Source organism: Lichenostomus cassidix, chromosome 13, assembly GCF_008360975.1.
Source record: "Lichenostomus cassidix isolate B80296 chromosome 13, HeHo_3.0, whole genome shotgun sequence".
NCBI lineage: Eukaryota > Metazoa > Chordata > Aves > Passeriformes > Meliphagidae > Lichenostomus > Lichenostomus cassidix.
Genome location: NC_139494.1, coordinates 10,158,872 through 10,180,392, shown reverse-complemented (window position 1 = coordinate 10,180,392; position 21,521 = coordinate 10,158,872). Strand labels below are relative to the sequence as shown.

The 21,521-nt window shown below is 39.9% G+C and overlaps 1 protein-coding gene across 1 annotated transcript in view; it reads left to right on the top strand.

Moving 5' to 3' along the window:
- Positions 1–609: 609 nt before the first annotated feature.
- Positions 610–21,521, top strand: part of TRPC7 (transient receptor potential cation channel subfamily C member 7) — a 63,431-nt gene continuing 42,519 nt past the window's right edge. Inside the window, exons 1-2 of the mRNA XM_085073583.1 lie at positions 610–1,380; positions 21,097–21,279. Of these exons, the coding sequence (XP_084929709.1) occupies positions 628–1,380; positions 21,097–21,279 (936 nt within the window). The 5' untranslated portion in view covers positions 610–627. The remainder of the gene's footprint in view (positions 1,381–21,096; positions 21,280–21,521) is intronic.

Genomic DNA, 21,521 nt, shown 5'->3' with positions numbered 1-21,521 from the left:
AACAGAAAAATATTATTATGTACCATGAAAAAAAAGGGAATTAATAGGTGGTTTGCTTGTACCTGCTGAATCTTAGCAGAATATGCAATATAATTATCCTCATTACCATGTGTTTAAAATTAGAAACATGATTTTTAACTTTATGGAACATAGTTTATTGGTGTGATCCAAGGTCTATTGACAAGGGAGAGTCCTGCTAACTTTCTTTAGGGCTTATACCCTCAATGACAAAATTCAAGGAGAGCAATTCAGAAAAATACTGTCTTGCGTATATTAATCCTAAATACAATGTAGTGAAGCTCTAAACAATAGAAATGGAAAATTATGCATTCATGCATTTCTTTTTCTATTTATAAAGTTAAGAATGTGCTGGGCATCCTTGTTGAAATCTGGAAGGGTGAACAAATCACAAGAGAGCTTGTCTTTTGTTCAGAAGCCAATCTTTATTCCACATGTGTCCTAAATTATTTTAACTAACTGGCTCAGACTATAAAAAGCTAGCAAGATCTGGTCATAAGGACACATTTCTAACCTTATTCCAGGTTCTGCGAAATGATGACACTGCTGGAATATAACCAACGCTCCTTTCTGGTTTTCTGCAGGTTGAAACACAGCAATTCTAAAGACATGCATCGGAGGCACGCGACCCTTCGGGAGAAGGGCCGGCGCCAGGCCATCCGAGGCCCTGCCTACATGTTCAATGAGAAAGGCACCAGCCTCACTGCAGAGGAGGAACATTTCCTTGATTCTGCAGAATATGGCAACATCCCTGTTGTGCGAAAAATGCTGGAGGAGTCCAAAACCCTGAACTTCAACTGCGTCGATTACATGGGACAAAACGCCCTCCAGCTGGCGGTGGGGAATGAGCACCTGGAAGTGACAGAGCTGCTCCTCAAGAAGGAGAACCTGGCTAGAGTTGGGGATGCCCTTTTGTTAGCCATCAGTAAAGGATATGTGCGCATTGTAGAAGCAATATTGAACCACCCAGCCTTCGCGCAGGGACAGCGTCTCACACTCAGCCCTCTCGAGCAGGAACTGAGGGATGATGATTTTTATGCTTATGACGAGGATGGAACTCGGTTCTCTCACGACATTACCCCCATCATCCTTGCTGCCCACTGCCAGGAGTATGAAATTGTGCACATCTTACTTCTGAAAGGCGCACGGATTGAAAGGCCACATGACTATTTTTGCAAGTGCAATGAATGTATTGAAAAGCAGAGGAAAGACTCCTTTAGTCACTCTCGCTCGAGAATGAATGCCTACAAAGGATTGGCCAGTGCTGCTTATTTGTCTCTGTCCAGTGAAGACCCTGTCCTTACTGCTCTAGAGCTAAGCAATGAACTGGCCAGACTAGCCAACATTGAAACTGAATTTAAGGTAACTCACCACTGTGCCTTTTTCCTTAGGCTGAGAGTGTTCAGGCTATTGTGTGGTTTACATGTTTGATCAAATTTTGGTTTGCTGTTTGAGGGGTGGGGGAATAAGAGAGAGTGGCAGAGACTGGCAGATGTGTTAGCTGCTCATAGATTGAGATCACTGTCATTCTCCAGTTAATAAATGCTTGGAACTGAATATTGCATGTTACAGTGGAAGCTTAAGTTTCTGTGTTGCAAACTGTGATTGCTTAGAACCTCTACTTTGCAGCAGGAATAAAAATTAGATTATTCCAAAAATGGAGACTCATTTTTTGTAAGAAAGGTAAGTCTTTTTAATTGAGCAATCTATTTTAGAGGCACAGTTCTAGAAGCTGTTTTAAGAATCCAGTACATTGAGTTATGCTACAGTGATAAAAGGAATAAACCAAGAAATTTTGGTTCTCTGTAAAATAATTTAAACTGCATTGCATCTTAATGATTTGGTGCTGCATTCTATGCATGATGAATTTTATGAAAAAGGGAAAAGAGAAACAATCAATAAATTGTTATGAAGTTTACCCTCTTGCCAGTCATAAGAGTGGAACTCTCTCACAAGTTATTTGAGATTTCCATTATCGTAATGAGTTTGTAAATGTCCAATGCCATTGGCATTATTTCTCCAAGTCATTTACATGACATAAAGAGCATTGTCTCCCTTTCTAAAATAAATACTCATTAAACCCCTCATTTTCAGTGGCTGAGCCATCAACATAAGACTGTTTTCTGACTTATGACTATTGTGCAGCTACAATCATGATTGGTGGCTCTGGGGTAATAAAGTCCATGTTGTAAGTACACTGGGGTAGGATGCTCACCAGGAATCCATTATTTCTAATTTAAAAAACTATTGATGTGTTAAAGCATCGATTTCAGGATTTGTAGCTCTGTACTACAAAGGACTAGGAATGAGATCATCCCCCTGCTCTGGGCCCACCTTGGTAGGGCCATCTTGAATCCTGGGTTCAGTTTTGAACCTCTCATTCCAAGAAAGATGTTGAAGTTCTACAGCAGGTCCAGAGAAGGGCAATGGAGCTGGGGAAGAATCTGGAGAACAAGGCTGATGAGGAGCAGCTGAGAGAGCTGGAGGGGCTCAGCCTGGAGAAAAGGAGGCTCAGGGGGGAGCTTCTCACTCTCCACAGCTCCCTGAAGGGTTGTTGTAGCCAGGTGGGAGCTGGTCTTTTCTGCCAGACAACAAGCAACAGGAGAAACAGCCTCAGGTTGTGGCAGGGGAGGTTTAGGTTGGATATAAGAAAAATCTGTTCACAGAGAAGGGGGTCAAGGCCTGGAACAGGCTCCCAGAGAAGTGGCTGAGTCATGATCCCTGAAGGGATTTAAGAGATGTGTAGATGTGTCACTTGAGGACAGGGTATAGTGGTGGCCTTGGCAGTGCTGGGTTAACACTTGGATCTTAGAGGGCTTTTCCAAATGAAATTGTTCTGTGAATCTATGCTCTCCAATTTGAAAGCAAGAAGAACACATATTCTCAGGCAGTGCAACTCCTTAGTAACTCTCTAGAGGGAAAAAAATTCCCAAACCACTGAGATCTTTGGGCAATAAAATCAGGGTGAAATCTTTCAAACTCTTTTTCCTTGTGTATCAGAACTGAAAGGACACAAAATTTGAAGGGGAAGTTCTATTTGGACTCTGGGTGAAGCAACTTCATTGGGGCTCAGTGAATATGACTGCTTGAGTGAAGGTTGCTCTGGTGTGAAAGCACTGCAGGCTCAGCCCACACTTCACAGCATTCATAACTCATTAATGCTCCTGCTTCTTTTCATAGAAAGCTCTATATTGAGTGGAGCACGAGCAGCCTCAGCATTGCATGCCTGTCAGCCCTGATGAGTGTCTTGCTGCAGAAGAGTAAATCTATTTCTACCTTTTCCATTCCTAGCTTTTGTTCCTGGAGCTGCCAGCGGGGTCTGTTCTGGCACTGGCAGGTACATGACTTCTCCAGGAGCAAACCAACAAGCAATTGTTGAATTGAACAAATGGTTCTGTGGTGGTTGTATCTCTGCCCTGGTAAATGGATGGGAATAAATCAATAGCAGAAAAAAAAACCCAAAATATTAGAAAGCATTTGCCAAATGACTGCATTTCCAGGTTTCCCAAATTCATTGTCCTCTTGGAAGCTTCTTTGCAACACACATTCATATATGTTAGTGAAGTACCTGCCCATCTCAAAGATTTCACATTCCTTTAGTTATTAATTCTTCCAGAAAGAAGAAAGTTCTCAAGATTCTAATGTATTCTTACTGTAGAAAAAAAACCCCAGAGGTATATATTTATGTAAAAATATTTATTCTTATTAACATAATCAGTGTGATGTGAAATAGGGTATTAATAAAACAGTGGGGATTTTCTTCACAGAACATGACAATTTAAGAATTTATTTTGAGGAAGAAACACAATTGCTGAAAATGTATTTAAGAAGCCCACAAATGACAAAAAAATTCATTAAATTAGATAAGTTCTAGGGGGATGCTTTTGTGACTAAAATAGTTCTTTCCGGGAATTTTTTCTTTTTAGATTGCTAAAGTTCTATAATTAAAATTGACACTCAACAGATTTATAAAATTATCCCTTGGGATTATTTAAGAACATTATTTTAAAATTATATGCAACTGAAAGCAATACAGTTTCCAGGAGGTACAAAGAGTCCTTGAAACGGAAAGACACAAGATTTTAATAATGTAGGTGGACAAATAGTAATTTAGTAACCTCTGAAGAAACTCCTAGCATGAGCTAATTAAAATATAAATGCAGTGCCTCTCACCTGCTGCTTGCTGCCCTAAATCTCTTATGCAATAACACCTTTCAGCACATCAAAACGAGAAGCCAAAACATGTGCTATGTTTTCAGAGAACATGAAATTTTTAAGCAAGTTTCCTCTCTACAGAGAAATGTGAAACAAAACAGCCACTTGAACCGCTTTAAAGGAAAAATCTTATGTTACCCGTGGTTGGCCAATTGATCCATTCTCTTCTTTTTTTTTTTTACAGAGGCAGAAACTGAATAGATTTTTTTCTCTCCCTAAATTCTAAGATTCAAAAATGCACTGCAGTTCTGAAGAAACAGCTTTACAAAATGCTGCAGAAAAAAATTTTCTTATTAATTGGAGTAAAAAAATTGCTTTGAAATATGTAGTCCATTAGTCTAGAAATAAACAAGGCCCTTTCCCCAAAGTAAAATGAAAAATATGGGAGAAGTAGTTTCTATGAAAGTACATGTAGAAATGGGGTGGGTGGAAAGAGATGAATTTCAGAAAAGAGAGAAGCAAACATCACAGTCCCTGTGTTTGCAGGTTTTTTGCAATGACACTCTCCTGCAGTGGAGGCAGCCCAAGTTGAAAAAACTACCTGAATGAAGTGCTTTGTCATTTTTGTATATCACACTTGAAAGCTCAAAATTAAGAGCTGGTTCATGACTGTCTCTCTCTTTTTAATTTTCATTTTGTGATATAAAAAACCAAACCAACATCCACTGGAGCAAAGGCAGCACAGATCAGGGATCTCATTTGGTCCACTGGATGAGTCCCTTTATCTTTATTGCCCTTGGGAAGGCAAAGAAAGAGAGGATCCTGTGTGGATTGGAGGGTTCCAGGTGACCATGATCCTGCAGGGTGTAGGAACAACAGGGTAGGAAACTGAGGGATGCATTTCAATTAAAAATAGAAAGTGCAATTAAGACAGAAGTGTAGGACAAAGTTAATGTGCTTTGTAGTTTTCCATGAAGGCAGAAAACAGACATTAGGCCAGTGATTAATATGTGAAGCTGTTTGGAGGGAGAAAACTTGTATTTTCAGCCTAGCAGAGCTATGAACCCTCTGGTTTACAAAGGAAGAATTCTTTCCTCTCATTCTCCCTCTTTTACTAAAGAAAATCTCTGTACGTTCCAATTTCTTTCAAAGCTGGTAGATCTTGGACCTCAGTCATAAAGCAAATAATCCTTCTGTCATCCACCAGAGGATTCTGTTTGTTTTGCTCATCCAAATAAGCCTGATGTCACTTGCAGTATGAATAACACAGCCAGGATTTGTCCATCTGAACCAGTCACCACCCTGAGCCAGGCTGATGAGATTTGCTCTCCTCTTTGGTCCAGAGAAATCCATCTCCCTCGAGTCAGGCTGGTGTGAGAGGATATGCAGATGTCTTCACACTCACCAGCTGTTCACAGCCAGGTGACTCATTTCTAAGGCTGCAATATTAAAAGCAGAGTCAACAGAATCATTTAAATATGTCCATCAAAAAAGCCTTAGGAGCTTGAATTTCTAGCAAACAGCCTGCAGGAAATGCCCTTGTGCAAATGTCTTTAATAGCAGCACCAGGCTTAATATTACTGTCCAGGTTGTGGGAACTGAGTGAAACTGGGAATAATAGTTCTGTTTGCTTTTCCTAAAGCAGTGACTGTGTACTCCTTTTTCTGGGGAGATCCCACTCCACACCCAGGACTGTTTTACAGCCTTGCATGCTCTCAAATTATTGCTTGCTTGTGTATGTCAGGAAACATCCTTATGATGAAGTAAATCAGGCAAATCATCCCATTTAGCAATCCAGACAAATCAAATTAGAGACTTGCAAAGGAGGCTTAGAAAAGATCTCACCAACTATAAGTGGTAAATCAGATCTCAGCTCCTCTTGATTAAAACGTTACTAAAAGCAAGATCAAAACCACCCCCTGGAAGACATATGGTGTGTGGTCTGTGTTTACTGCTCCCACCAACATTGTCTGTGTATTTACATTTACTACAGCCTAACATGTTTTGTTTCTCATTCCTATGCTTCTTGCTGTTGTTGGTCCTCTCTCTGTTGTCTTCTCTCTACAAGCTGTTGGGATCCAAAAGCAGGTCCTGGCAGTGAGCCTGCTCTCTTGTGCAGGTGAGCATCACGTCCAGGCTCAGCTGGCCAAGGGACAGTGGCTGTGGGGTGGGTGGCTGATGGGGCAGCAAGTCCAGTGTGCAGGTGATGCCTGCAGGGATGTGCCTGGAGGAGCTGCCTCTGTTTCACTGAGGCTGCAGGGATGCACAGCAGCTGAGGCTCAAATCCCAACATTCTCATGATGCTGAAAGAGCAGCAAAACAGCCCTTGAGACTCAGTGCCTTGTAGCTGTTAGGGATGATCTGGCATTCCTCTTGCCTCAGGAAGCCAGCTCCAACTCTTCTACCTAACTGTAAATTGTTAGCTTCACAGGACATGCATAACTTAAACTTCCTAAGAGAAATGACTTTGTCAATTTTTTTGGTATTTCTGGCTCTATGCTTCATGGAGTTTAAAAATCATTGTTTTTTTGAAATGAGTGATAAAAAATAGAAAATGGCAGAAAACATTGAAAAGTAAAATAGTAGGAAGGGGAAATACTGTGTGAGAATGGAGGATAACAGTGAACTTGGAAAGAGAAAAGTGCTTGAAAACCATCAGGCTGTAAACCAGCAAGGCTGCACTTATAAACTCTGCTTCCTACCCAGGCTGAACAGACTCTTGGATTTGTTTGCTCTCAGGACTGACTGATGGGAGTTGGTGTCTGCAACTCATCTCCCATTAAAACCAGAAACTGTCGTGGGAAATTCCCTAATTAGCCTCATGAGTGTTCTTGTAATGCCAGCACTTAATATTTCCACTCTGACCCATTCTTCCTTGAGTGATCCTTTGATCTCTTCTTAATCTCTGGCCTCAGCATATTCTTTGGCAGACATCTTGCTTCCGTTATGTTTGGGAATACTTTTTATGATTCATATTTATTATTTCAGCAAGCTGCTCTTAAAAGCTTTCGTGTGTTTATATGGCATTTGTTTAGGCTTTCATTTAATTTTTCAGAAATTCTGTTCTTTTCTGTTTTTTTCTCCCAGACAGGATTTGCATATTTTAAAGAGATGTATTTTTACTCAAGCAGCTTTCATTTTTCTTCTCATGTTTCACTTTGCTGGGTTTTAAGAAGAGAAGGCAAAAGGAAAGTTCGGAAATTTGGTCTGGTAGGCAGAATGTATTCATTGCCTTTTACGACTGTTTTTATTTTCTCCTGCACAGATCTCAATCTTACCTAGTGCCTGTTTTGAAAATCGAGCATCACCAATATAGATACTTATGTGTACATGAACAACCACTAATCCCAAGTGATTATCTTTTTGATATGAACTTTTCCAGGTCAGTTTTTAGTGAGAACATTATCTTTTCTTAGGGATGGAGTCAGGGATGTGGTTTAGTGGTTTTTAACCTTTTAAAAAACTGATCTTTTTTTTCCCTCTCACCTATAAGCCAATATTCTCCACTGCCATGAAATCATGCACATTTAGAACCTTGGATTCCTTTCTTTTCAATTTTCGCTTGTGCAAAGCAAATGCATAAACAGGTACAACCAATTACCCAACTCATAATACAGGAAAGAATCAAGTCACAGTAAAGCAAGAAAACAAATTTCCTATTGTTAGAATTTTAACTTTTTGTTGGAACAAATTAGGTGTTGAAATAAGAGAGGAAATTAAAAACTATAATGGAAATAGCCTGGGAAAAGGAGAATATGTTTAAGCCTTGTAGTGAAATTAGTGTTTGGCTCAGTGAGTGGGACTCGTTCTGTGCAGAAGGAACTCATTCTCTATGCTGTTCTTTTTCAGAGACAAATACACTAATAATAGATGCTACACCAGCTTTGTCTTGAGAGCTAAATTAATTAATTGCAGTTACATTTTCCATGGATGTGTAGCAGAGACTGTGGAAAAAGGATATATATAGCTTTTCTGCCCTTAAAACCCACCAAATTTGTGACTCTTGTGTTGCTCTCTTCAAATATTTATAAATTAAGAAATACCCTTTGTATTTTGAGAGCTGTTATTGTAAGTGCTCTTTTTTGGTTCTGTGATTAAATCATTTTCTGTCTGGCACATTGCCCAAGAAAAATGGTTTAAAAATGTTGCATGAGAAAAAAATCTTCAAGGCTTTTCAGAGGGGTGTAGAACCAATGCCAAAGCTGTGATGTCTGGAGCTGTCTGAGAAAACCAGATTTGTATCTCTGTGTGTGAAGGTGTGTTAGCATCTGTCTATGTCTATTCACAGTCAAGGAGAGTAGTAGATGCTGTTATTCACAGCAAAGGGTAAAACTCAGTCATCTAAAACCCACACCTGTACCTGGAAAAATTAAGGCCATTATTCATGGAAGTTGTAACTCTGCTGGCAGCTCAAGCCACCGAGCAGTCACATAAAATTGGATAATGTCCACTGCCCACAAGGTTATTTCACCTACCTTACAAGTGACATTGTTGTTAATATCTCCCAGACAAAAGAAAACCTCTTTAAAAGTTGCCAAAATACTTTATGTAGGAAAATGTTCTCCTTCAATTTCCCAGGGAGCCAGCCCGTTCTCTTTTGAAAGACTGAAGGGGAAAAAAACATTTTTTTCTGCACATCAAGTCATAGACAAAGCACCAGTGTAAGGAAAGTTAAGATTTGAAATAATGCCTTAAGGGTCTTGCTCCCCTCAAAAAAAAAAAAAAATCAACATTTGGAGAAGGCAAGACAGATACAACCCTGGAAATATTTGACTCTCCCAGAGACAATAGCTGGGTTTTTTGTTTCCTGTGATGCTACTGCAAGTGAGATTTTTGGCAATGCCAGTGTGCACACCATCAGTGGGATGTTTATTACCCTTTACAGCTCCCTGGGAAGTCGTTTTTAGTCCTACTCAGTTAAGGATGAGCAACATTGCAACTGCAGCACTCACAGCTTACTGCTTCCAGCTTGATTGAACACGTCCCTGGAGCAGGATTCTAGTTTAGGTGAGCAACAGACATGATCATAAAAGTATAAAAAAACATGGAATCCTCTTATAATCATTAGTGGGAGACAACATCTGGGAAGTAGAGAGCAATGGAAATGTGTCACATAAGGAAATAGCACAGCACTTGCCTCACCACTGCTGAGCAATTCAGAAACATTTTTACAGATAAAACTTTTAAGCCAACCATTGTGATGCTTTATCCAGGTAGAGAAATAAGTGGTAAGTGTAAAATCTGGAACCAGTTGAAATTGGTTTAAGGTAATATTCCTCCTGGGATTTCAGTGTTTCCTTACAAATAAGCAGCCCATGTTCCATCAAGAGCACATTTCTGTGGATTTGGAAAATTCCTGTTAATGGATACATTTTTTTGGGAACTGAAAGGCAGCAGCTGATAAGGGTGGTGAGCAGAGTGAACTACCTTACACACAAATAATCCTGGTATGAAACTGTAACCAAAAAAAAAAAAAAGAGGGGGGAGGTGATCCAGCAATATAAATGTGTTTGTTTCTCTCCTGCCAGAAACATCTGATGTTAAATTCCTGAATCTGAAGTTTCAGCCCTCCAGTAAACGGGTTGGACTGGGACTGTCAGTGTGCTTTTCTCTGCATACATGGCTGGTGACTTTTATTTTTTCCTTTTGTACCCTGCTGTAATGATTACATTTAGTTCAGATTTTCCACACGGTTCTTAAATTCTGGGTGTGATGAGGAATTTGGAAATTAATTTTTGTTATGTGAGATGGCTTTTATAAATCATTCTGAAATGCCAAGGCCTTGTGGCAACTAATTTTACTGAGCTGTGATTTTCAGGAAATATATTTGTGTATGTGATATCTCATATACAGTATCATGGAACATATTGAATTAGAAGGTTAGAAGGAATCTAGGGCTGAGGGATCTCCTTTTCATCCTTTTTAAATCTTAACTTCTGTTAGTGAATGCAAGGCAAGAGTCATTTACCCTTGACACAGTCAGTTTCTGAATATTTTTTAGTCAGGGTGAAGTGCAATAAAGCTTGTAACATGCTCATCAGGAATGCAAAGTGTTTTGACTAAATAGAAGGATAAGAAACAGCTGAAATTTTGATATAATTTGTTGTGTTTAGGAGGGATTTGTGTGAAAGCAAGGTTAAATACAGTTGTTCTAAGTTAGTGTTACCATGATATAAAGCAAGTGAAATAAGGTCAAATTAATAAAATGTCCATGTGTCCATGTGGAGTCATGTACACCACATTTGGTTGTGTAAAGGACAGTAGGTAACTGCAGGGAAGATTTAAGTGGCATTTAACTGGCTAATGGGAGCTCATGTAGAAGTGATGTTCATACCTGTTCTCAGCCTGTTTCTGCTTCTCAGAGACAAGGAATTAGGAGAATTTTTTGCTTTTAGAGATTATTTTGAGTTTATGAATGAAGATGACCTGCCTGTATTGTATCTCTTGTGTACAAACACTACTCTGGAACACCTTTCCAATACAGATGTTTAGAAGGTTGAATCTGACAGATACAATGACTGTCACAAACCCAGCAGAGGAGCAACAAATAGTTTAAAAGTACTTTCAAAACTTAAATATAAAAATTCAGATTACCATGACCTCATTATTGTCACATTTTCATCCTTATAACAGCTTTAATAAGGAGAAAACCTCCAGTAGTTGGAAAAATCATGACTCATTTGACCATGGTGTCATCATCAGATTTGCTGAAGCCATGATTTCACCCTCACCCTTTGAGAGAGTGGATTTAAAGTCCAATAGTTGTGCAGTGAAGCAGTGGGGTAACCAGTGGGTCTGATCCAAGGCTGACCCCTGCTCATGGATTCCTCTCTTCACACAATTGAGGAATTACATATCCCATCTGGGGTCAAGTGATCCATCCCAGCATGCTAACCAATCAGCAGGTGGATCTGTAGGTGGGATTTATCTCCACCACAAACTCTTCCAAAGATCTGCATTCTCCCACAGAATGTACCTTTGTTTCTCCAGTCTCTAAGCAATAAAGGTGAGACCAACTCCTCTGTGCCACCTCCCACAGTTCCCTTGGCTGCCTTTCTGTGGGGTCTTTCTGTGGTGCTCAGCCAGAGCCCCACTGCCACTCCTGAGTGGAGCATCCCAAATTTCCCTGCCAGATCTGCTGCCAGCTGCTCTGATAGCTCTGGTGAACAGGGAGAATGATTTGGCCAGTTGCCTGTGTTTAGTTAACAGTGACAGAGTGTTTTCCTTTCTTGCCCACTGAGCGTGGAAGATAAAATGAGTGCTGATACTCAAATTGGTGCATGCACTCGATGGCAGCACAGCCAGGAGGGCTCCTGCTGCCCAGAGATGGATGTTTGAAAGGAAAGATACATTGGCCCTTTCCACTCCAGTCTCTGGATCCTCTGCAGTGAGTACAGATCTCTGACTTTGAGCTTGCCCTCACACTCTCATCATTCATCTAAGAGGATTTTCTCAGTGCACTTACTGATATAAAATGACATAGAAACACAATTCCAGTTCCTCCTCCCCTTGGCAATAAGTGGCACCAAGAAGGGTCCACCTTAGAGCACCAAAGATGAAGATATTTTTCAGAAAGCCAAATTCATGTTGAGGAAAACAGACAGGAAAGGCTGCCATCACTACTGTATTATCAGTCCAGTACAACATTAGAAAGCTTTGCGTTTAATTAGTAACACCAAATGGCCAATCATTCAGCTGATATCAGCACTGGGGGTTTGGGAATAGTTAGGAGCTGGGAGGTTTATTATGAGCAAGATGACTGGTTTCCATAGAGTGCTGCTCATTATTCATGTTGGGAAGGATATCTACTGGAAATACAAATGAGCATAATTAGGACAATTGCTCCAAATAGAATAATGATGTTAGATCAGCAGATGGGAGAACAGAGTCAGGTACGTTTATCTAAGGCACTGTAGGGAATCAATATCATATTAATGAATGTAAACGAAGTAACACATTCTGAGGATCTCAGGGCTGATATTAAATAGCATGCAGATGTGAACTGATTTAGTTTATCCCTCATTATGTTGTTAATTGTTGTTGTTGTTGATAATTATGATGAACTTATCCTCAGTGAGTCCAGGCAGACTATCCAGTGAATTGTGAATAAACAGGAATGGTATACAAACAATTTTATATTGCTACAAAATGGTGCTAGGTACTATAGCATCTATGGGGGTTTGGCATTTATGTGATCAAAAATTGCAATTTTCTGAAATATATTTTTTTTCAGGGAAATTGCCACCAGTGCAGCATGGAAATAGCTCATTGCCCACTGAGTGTCATTTCATTCTCACTGTCCAAACCCCAGGATCTGATCTCATTTCAGAACAAAGAGATATAAACATGCACTTTTCATATTCATATTTCTTCTCAAGAAGGTTGTGCTGCACAACTTCTAAGTCTGCTGTTCTTAGAGAGAGGATGATTTCATATGGTCAAGAGTGCTCTGTGCCAGGACTGTGCAGCTGGGATCACATTTCTCCAAAGTGCTTGGTTGCTGTTTATGTGCTCTGGAACCAGAATTTCATCCACTCTGAGGCTTGTGACCACTTTCATAAGGAGCTCTTCTTGCTGGACATTGAGAACTGTGCTAGTTGGCTGCTTGAGGCCTGGAAGACATATGGTTATTTTAATTATTGGTTTCATTTGCATCATAGCTCACAGTTGAGCCAAAACTCACTTGCAGAATGGATTTAGGAGGAGTCTTTTTCCTGATATGCATGTGCTGCTTGTAGCCCAAATTGCCCTGAGAGAAGGGACTCATAGCACCTTTGAACATATAAGTGTGTTCCTTAAGCAAGTTGAAGGTGCCAAATTTACCTCAGCCTAAGGGATAAATGAAGCTGTGTTGAGCAAACAATTACTTTGAATTTAAATCCATTATTTTCTCATGGTTTTTTCCTATCTGATCTTCAGGAAACACAGAGATTTCAAGGAGCTGAGCTGAACAGAGCCACACAATTGAAGGAGAGCAGCTAATTCCTTTAGTGCAAGGAAACTATTTCATCTTAAATTGTATAGGAAATAGAAATCTTTCCCAGTGAAGCTTGCAACAGAGAGATCAGGGATGTAATAAATATGGGAAAAAGTCTGAGAGAAAAAGAATGGATGGCATGAAGAATGAGAAGCTTGGCCCAAATGTAATTTTTGCTTTGATAAATCTCTCACACCAGAGCTGCAGAAAGACCTGAAAGGAGGTTGTGGTGAAGTAGAGGTCAGCCTCTTCTGCCAGGCAAGAAGCAACAGGGAAACAACCCCAGGCTGGATCAGGGGAGGGTCAGGTAGCATATTAGGAATAATTTCTTCACTGAAATAGTGGCTAAGCATTGGAAGAATCTGCCCAGGGCAGTGGTGCAATCTCCATCCCTGGAAGTGCTCAGAAAGTGAGTAGATGTGCTATTTTGTGACATGGTTTAGTTTATGGGCGTGGTGATATTAGGCCAAAGGTTTGACTCAATGACTGTGGAGGTCTTTTCCAACCTTAATGATCTCATGAGTGTGTGATTTGCTGCCCATCACTCTGTTGCAAAGAGGTGCCAGGAAAATGTTGCCCCAGCTCCTGCCATTGTGAAATGCACATGGGGTAAAAGAGGGATTCTTCCTGCATGGTGTAAAAGTAAGGCTGAAATAGAAGTTCATCTAATGTAAGGGGCATTTTTGTTTTTAAAAATAAGGAAAACTGTTTCTCAGTGTCATGTCCCCACACAAGGAGCAAACAAATATTTGAATATCATGGAGAGGGATTTAGAGCATTGCACTGCATCATCATGAGCTTGATTTTACTGCTGATGTGAACAGATCCTAAACTCTTCTTCAAGAAAATTATCAGAGTATTATTCTGAAATGCATAGTTTGTATTTAAGGAGAAGCTGTTGACAGGACAAAGGAGACAGACCCTCTCCTTGGCTGAATTTGTGTATTCTTTAGATTTGGCATGCACATTTCATTAATACCTCTGTCGAGCCTGTCCTGTTTGTGTGACATCCAAGGACTTGGTAGTTTATCTTCTGAAAACAGGTGTTTAGCATAAACATTCAAATGAGCTTGGGAAAATCTGCGAGATAAAAAATACCTTTCACTTAGGTGAGGAATCAAAAGCATGGGGCTTGTTTGTGATGTGTGTTTGAAAACGAGCTGAGGGGATATGAAAGACAAGTACATCAAGCATCAAATGCCACCCTATGTCAAAAAGCTGCTTCGTCAACCTTGAGACTTTAAATACTCTCATTTTAAAAAAAAATTGTCAACCAACATAATTTCTGTTCTAGGTTAATTAAATATCTTCAGAGACTTGGAATGGGGTGTCAGTTCTCTGCTGAACAGCACTGATGTTCCTGCACACACTCCAGCTACAGAGGAGCTCAGTAACAGCACCTGTCAGGCTGAAGGTGACTTTGTGAGAAAGGACTAGAGGAGATGGAGGTGTTTTACTGGCAGCTTCTTTGGTATGAAGAGAAAGATTGTGTTCTGTTCGGGGTGAGAGCTTTGGATAAGACAAGTCATCTATGAATTTCATTGTAGAGGGAGTTCACAGGTACAGGAAACTTATTTTAAGTTTGAAATAGTAAAGAAAATCAATAGAAGTAATAAAAAAGTTTGAGGGTAGATGGACTGATTCTGAAATTTTTTATGCTAGGGAATCTAAAACTGTGGTTAAAGAGTCAGGAATTGTGCTCAGTCTCAGTCCTTTCTTCAAGGATTTTGTTCAATTTTTGCCTTTGTTTCCCCAAATAATCCATCCATTAATTTTACATTAAAACAAACAAACAAATAAACAAACATCTTTTAAATGAATTGTTTCAAGGGGAAGTTAAAGCAAAGTATTTTTCCTTTTTGCAATGTTTTTATTGATACAAAAAGAATTTCAAATATTTATCCATTAATTTTGCTCCTACAGAATCTGCATTTATCAAAAATATGAAAAATTTCCCATAAGAAATTATTGGTAGAGTTGATAGATTCATAAGAGCTAGAGCAGAAAATAAGTAAAGTGTAAAAGAGTAAGAACAAAACAAGGAGGTACAAACCTGTCCTTTCTGCTGCTTTGACAGCTCCCACTCTTGAAATGTTATTGCAGAAGATTACACATAAACCTGGACCTGCAAATGATGCTGTAAAAATATGGTAACAAATTTTGAAGGATTTTCAGCTCCGCAACTTAAACCCTTACCACCATCTTGTCTAGCTTCTTTAAGGATTTGATTTATCTAGCAGTCAATAGGTATAAGGTGAAATCCAAAGTCAGTGGTTTGATTGATGCCTTACTGCTCTATCCCCCTGGTGGAGGGATATGCTCTCTAGCAGATGAGCTGCTGCAGTGCATATGAAGAGATGAATTGCAGCTAAACAGCTGAGGAGAATAAAGGCACACAAAAAAAAAACCCCAAAACCAGTCCTACAGTAGATCAGTCAGTGCAACTGCCATTGAAATCCTTGTAATGATCCAAGGGATGTTATTTCCATGGCTTGTTGGAAGTCAGAAAATTATTTTTGGTCCTCAGTCAAATCATCCTGTTGTTTTCTGGGCTTCTTTGTCAACACAGATAGCACTGTGGTTTGTCCCTGGGCTCCTAAATTGGCCACATCCCTTAGTGTCTCCTGACAGGATTTAAAATTCCCCTGGTCCTGGAAGCCCCTCTGCTCTGCCATCCTGCAGCCTGGCACTGCTCAGAGGACAAACCACAGCCACGTTTATCTTGGCTCCATTTACAAGGGTCCAAATTGCTTGGAAAGCAACAGAATCACACTTTTCAAATGTCAAACTCTTGTGTATGAACAGATTGCTCATTATATTATTCTCACTGGAGATGAAGAAGTTGAGGTCTGGATCATTTTAAAAATGAACTGGGACATCTGTTCCTACCTCCAGAAACATTTAGCAACCTACACCTGAGGAGAGAAGTGTTTTAAACGAGCACTTGGCTTTAAATTGTGAGACATGCCCACTGGGTATGGCACAGTATCCCCAGAGCTCCAATAATTCACTGATGTGCTGCCATGAAAGAAGCAAGAGGACATAAACAACTGGGTGTGCTTTCTGGAAAATTAACTGTACAGCCTTGGCACAGACTGTGCATGTAGGCATTTAGTCTGCAAACAATAGGAAGGCACTCAGCTGTATTCAAAAGTGGCAGCAGTTGGCAAAGCTCTTTGGGAGAGGTGCTCAGTGCATTTCAGAGGTGACATGGTCAGGATCAGTGCAGAGCCTTTCTTTAGCATCTCTCATCACCTTTCCTCCCACAGGCCTTGTGCTTCTTTTCATTTCCAAACATATGGCCAGGCAAAGACACTGTAAATACCCAGAAGGAAACTTATCCCACAGCTTTTCCATACAGACTTGTGCATGTTTCATGTGATGTCTAATTTGTAAATATTTATAAGCAATTTGAATATTTGACATGATGATTTATTTAACAATTTCATTTCAAATCTAGCATGAAATATGTCTGCCTTTTGTCCCCCTCCTTTCTCTCAGCTTTGTTTTCTTTCTACAATAATTTTTGCTTGGGGGAGTTTTCTGTTCATGTTTACAGAATTACCTCTCCATTTTTTTTTCTGCTGCCTCTTCTCAAAATGCTAATCTAAGCAATGCAATATTTCTCTTCTTGATATATGTGGATGTGTGATGTAGATTAAATACAAAGAGCCAAGAGCTCAAAGAAACATAAAAAGAAGCTCTGTGCAATGTGCCTACAGCTTTCATTTGCACAGCAAATTTAATGCTACCCAGAAATGCCAGATAGGTTCCTGGTCTTAGTTTTCCTCATTTCACTTAACTTTTTACTCAAACTCCATCCCTCCGACCTGAAACAATCTTTTCTGAAAAAATCTGGTTGGTTTTGAACAGATGTGGAGACATGACAGAGTTCATTTAGAACATAATCAACAGATAATAATAGGGTACTCGGAGAAATTGCAGTGAATGACAAGTACCATCAGCCTTTTCAAAACAGCAGAATTAGACATTTTTAACTCCACATGCACAACACTGTTAGAAGAAGCAGGAAATGACTAATTTGGAATCCTTTTATTACATTCTAGCTTTTAAAAAATGATATTGTAACATTCTGAGGCATTATCATGATCCTCCTCTGCTCGCTGCTTCTATTGGAAATAAAATTCTGTTTCATATGTTATTTGAAACAGACTGGCTCTCTTGCCTACTCAGTTGTATCCCTCATCTTCCTCCCTGAGGCCTGACAGTGCTCAGCCTGTCAGGATGAAGCCCCAGCATCTCTCATGTGTGATTTGCAGTTTTCATTACTGTAAAAATCCATCTGGATTATGAGCCTCATGATCCCCAGGCTTCTAAAATGCAGTACTTAATTGGGGTGCTCAGAAAGGTTTGGGTTGTTGTCATTGCCTGTGTCTGCTTTTGCTGCACTGCTGGGAGGACTGAGCTGGATTTTGTGTCTCCAGCCCTGAGTTTTTCATTGTAGTGTAAGTGTGACCTCACCTGCCACCCACTGCCGGTCCAGCCTTGCAGCCAGGAAAACTTATTCACATATATAAAATAACTTCTCCACAAATAACTTCTCCACAAAACTTATTTAGACAGGAGGCCCATGAAGTGCCTGGTTTAAGGGTCAAACCTGGCTGGCAGGCCAGTGGAGATTTGGGGATTGTCTCTTTACATCCCATGACACAGCAGCACCTCTGTCTTCTGGCAGCATCATGGGAGTCCTCAAGCTGTGATCTTCAAAATGCTTGGTGTAACAAGAATCTCAGAGAATCACAGAATCACTCAATACTCTGAGCTCAAAGTGATCCCCAAGGATCATCAAAGTCCAGCTCCTGGCCCTGCACAGAACAGCCCTAACAATCCCACCATGTGTCTGAGAGCATTGTCCAAACACTTCTCGAGCTCTGTCAGGCTCAGTGCTGTCACCACTGCCCTGAGGAGCTGCTCAGTGCCCAGCCACCCTCTGGGTGAAGAACCTTTTTCTAACATTCAGCCTGAACCTCTCCTGATGCAACTTGAGGCCATTCCCTCAGGTCCTGTCACTGGTCACCAGTGTCTGGAAGTATCTGGAAATGCATCCTGATTCTCTTTCACCTCCTCCTCCCACCCCTTGCTAATCTTTGCCCTGGGGTCCAGCCTTCTCTCCAGCACTCCTTCCTGCAGGGAATGCAGGATCTTGGATGCTTCCAAATGTGTGAAATACAGGCAAATGTGTGAAATACTCAACACTGGCACAAACACTGATACAGCTTGGATTCTGCTAGTAATAAATCTCCTTGGCTTCCTTGGGATTTTTCCCCATGCGTCAGAACTCGCAGTTCAGGATTTTAGATGCAGGTAGGCAATTTCTGCTGGCGTCACCAGAACTGTGCTTTGCAAGCCAGGATCAGGAGAGGCTTGGCTGTCAGTCCTCTGCTAATCTCAGTTTTTAAGTCAAGAATAATGTGTGCTTGAGGAGAGAAATACACTGACATGAGGGAGAGTCATTGAGAGTGTTCTCACCATCAGGGTGATCAGGATTTTCTGTGATGACTGTGAGCATTAAGGAGGCCAGAACAAAGATGACAAATGGTTTTGGAAAAGGGATCATCAGAAGACACAGCAGGTTCAGTGATCTTTGAGACCTGTTTTAATAGATGAGCAGTCTCCTGAGAGACATAATCTGCTCTCCTGCCTGGCTGCAGAATTGCTGGAGGGAAGTCTATTTTATTTTGTTTTATTTAATTTTATATTATTTTATTATTTTATTTTATTTTATTTTATTTTATTTATTTTATTCTTTACTCAGTCTGGATCTTGGGTAGGGTGTATGGCTGCCTGTGTCTACTTAAAAATCAGATTAAAAAGGTTTGAATGGGGAAATCATCCATAGTCTCTGCAGTAAAAACATTAGGCTTGGAGATGTGAATAAAGTTGGGTCTTGATAAAGTTTGCCAGCTGGGAATCTGCCATTTGCAGATGCTTTAAAAGCACGTTCCTAGTTGCTACTAAACATTTTTCCTTAAAGAAAGCAGAAGAGGGAAAATAATCTAATAAAAAGTAGTTGCTCAGATAGTGTGAAAGTGGTCATAAGAATTTCCTAAAATGTGCTGATTAAGAGGTAAGCTTGTGAACTTTGCAAACATTCTATAGAAAAAGGTATTAAAGCTCAGCAGAGTTCTCACTCTTTTTTTTTTTTAAGCTGCTGGGCTAATTAAACATCTCCATTACCTGTGGCAGGAAGGCATTTCATTCCTAGCCTACATCTATTTTCAAATCTATCTATATTTGCTGCCCTTCACTATTTCTGTAGCTATTTTGAGGCTGATATTTTTGTTTGGCCATCTATTCTCTCAGTGAAGAGTCAAGCTTCGTATTTATTGAAATTCATCTTGGTGTGGGGAAGATTAAAGCACGGAATTGATTTGAGAGGAGCACTTTGAAGCCATAAAGTACAATCTGTCTTTCATTTACATTTCAGACCTTACTTCACCCTGTATTTGAAAACATTTACTCCACTAATCCTATCCATCTCCACAAAAGGTTCAGGCACTAGATTCAGATGGAAAAGGACCATCACTTTCTGCCTGAGCCAGAAGGACACCTTAAATCTTAGCTCTCTAGCTTGGCTCATTTATGGAAGTTGTGGTTCCCCAGCTTCTGCAATGGGACATTCACCCAGATAAAGAACCTCAGACCTGTGCAAAGCCATTAAACCAACTGATTTAAAAATTCATTGTCATCTCCGTTTTGAAGGGGAAAATGTGACCAAAGAAGTTAAGCCACCTCAAATAATGTCATATTTTAGGCAGTGCTGTTCTGCCTAATTAACGAATGTTTGCACAGTGCTTTGAGATCTTTGTCTAACAAGGAAGGTTAATATGTTGCTATGTGTAAATGATAGAATTGATAATTTAGAAAATATTGAGGCACAGAGCCAGGTTACCCTTATCATTTCATCAAAGCCAGGTTTACCTATCTTCTTCTTTTGGCTGCTGGCTTAATTAGATAAGGTACTGAATTTAATTAATTCATCAAACCTAATTTGAAAAGATCTCTCAAGTCAGTAAGAGCTTGTCTTATGCTTATTATTCCTATTTGTTGCATCGAGCCTTTAATATCACCATTTTGTTATGATATTAATGGTAGCTTTAATTGTGTTCTAATTTACAACATTTACCCAGATGGTGGCACTTTCCTCATTTTTTAAGGGTCAGCATGTGAAAATCAATCACAATTTAATTTAAGGCAGAGGAATTGCTCTTATAGCCTTCTGTCAAGTCAGCTATAGGCTATCTCTTTTCCCACAAGTGTAATTTGGCTTTGCAAAGTGACACTATTTCACAGGAAGTCACTTTGTGTTTCTGAAATCCCATTTCCTGGACAGATGTTATGACAATGATCATCTGGATGCTCTTTTGAGAATGTTTAACCGAATTCTAAGGTAATAAATTTGAGGCTGAACTTGGTATTACAACTGGATAATTCATCTGAACACATCGGTGTGTGATGCTCCAGCTTGTTGTACCAGTCAGAAACTTCTTTAAAGTTACTAAAGAAAGAATTACTAGGAAAGAACCTAAACTGAAAAGTTTGCTTTATATTTTAAGAGTTCCCAGGACCCTTTTTTAGCTGTATTTTTATGTTCCTAGAGATATTACACAAAGAGAGAACAGTTGATTGCTTAAAATCAAAATTTCCCTAGAAATTATTTACTTGTTCCACAAAACTTGTTCCATTGTAATGCAAACTCTGCTGCTGATAGAGACATTGCTAATTAAGTCTGGAGGAGTTCCTGTACTTTTGTGAAGAGCCATCAACATGCTGTGTGAAATCAAATGCTTTCTTACTCTTCCAGGCAGCAGTTTTGTAGAAGTAACCTTGCTCACAATTGCTGTCTCTTCCTTTATCCATTTGCCTGTTTGCAGCACAGCTTTCCAGTGCACAGTTAAATACCTTTTGTTTCTGTTTTCCCTCAGAACGACTATCGGAAGTTATCTATGCAATGCAAGGACTTTGTGGTGGGGGTGCTGGACCTGTGCAGAGACACTGAGGAAGTGGAGGCAATTCTGAATGGAGATGTGAACATCCATTTGTGCCCAGAGCACCACCGGCCAAGTCTGAGCAGGATTAAACTTGCTATTAAATATGAGGTCAAAAAGGTAAGCTCTTCCTTTGGGTCCCTGGGGAATATGTTGTCACATCTAAATTATGCTTCCCTGATGTCACCTGAAAATTAAACAAAAGACAGATTCCAGTGGCTCCAGGACTATTCTAAGAATTTTAGCATCTTGTGGTTTGATTTGCATTTTCTCACATCCTTTAATATGGAGAAGGTTATTTGCAAAGTGAAAAAAAATTCTTCTAGAAGTATTTAAAACAACTGTTCAGCCTTACAGAAGTG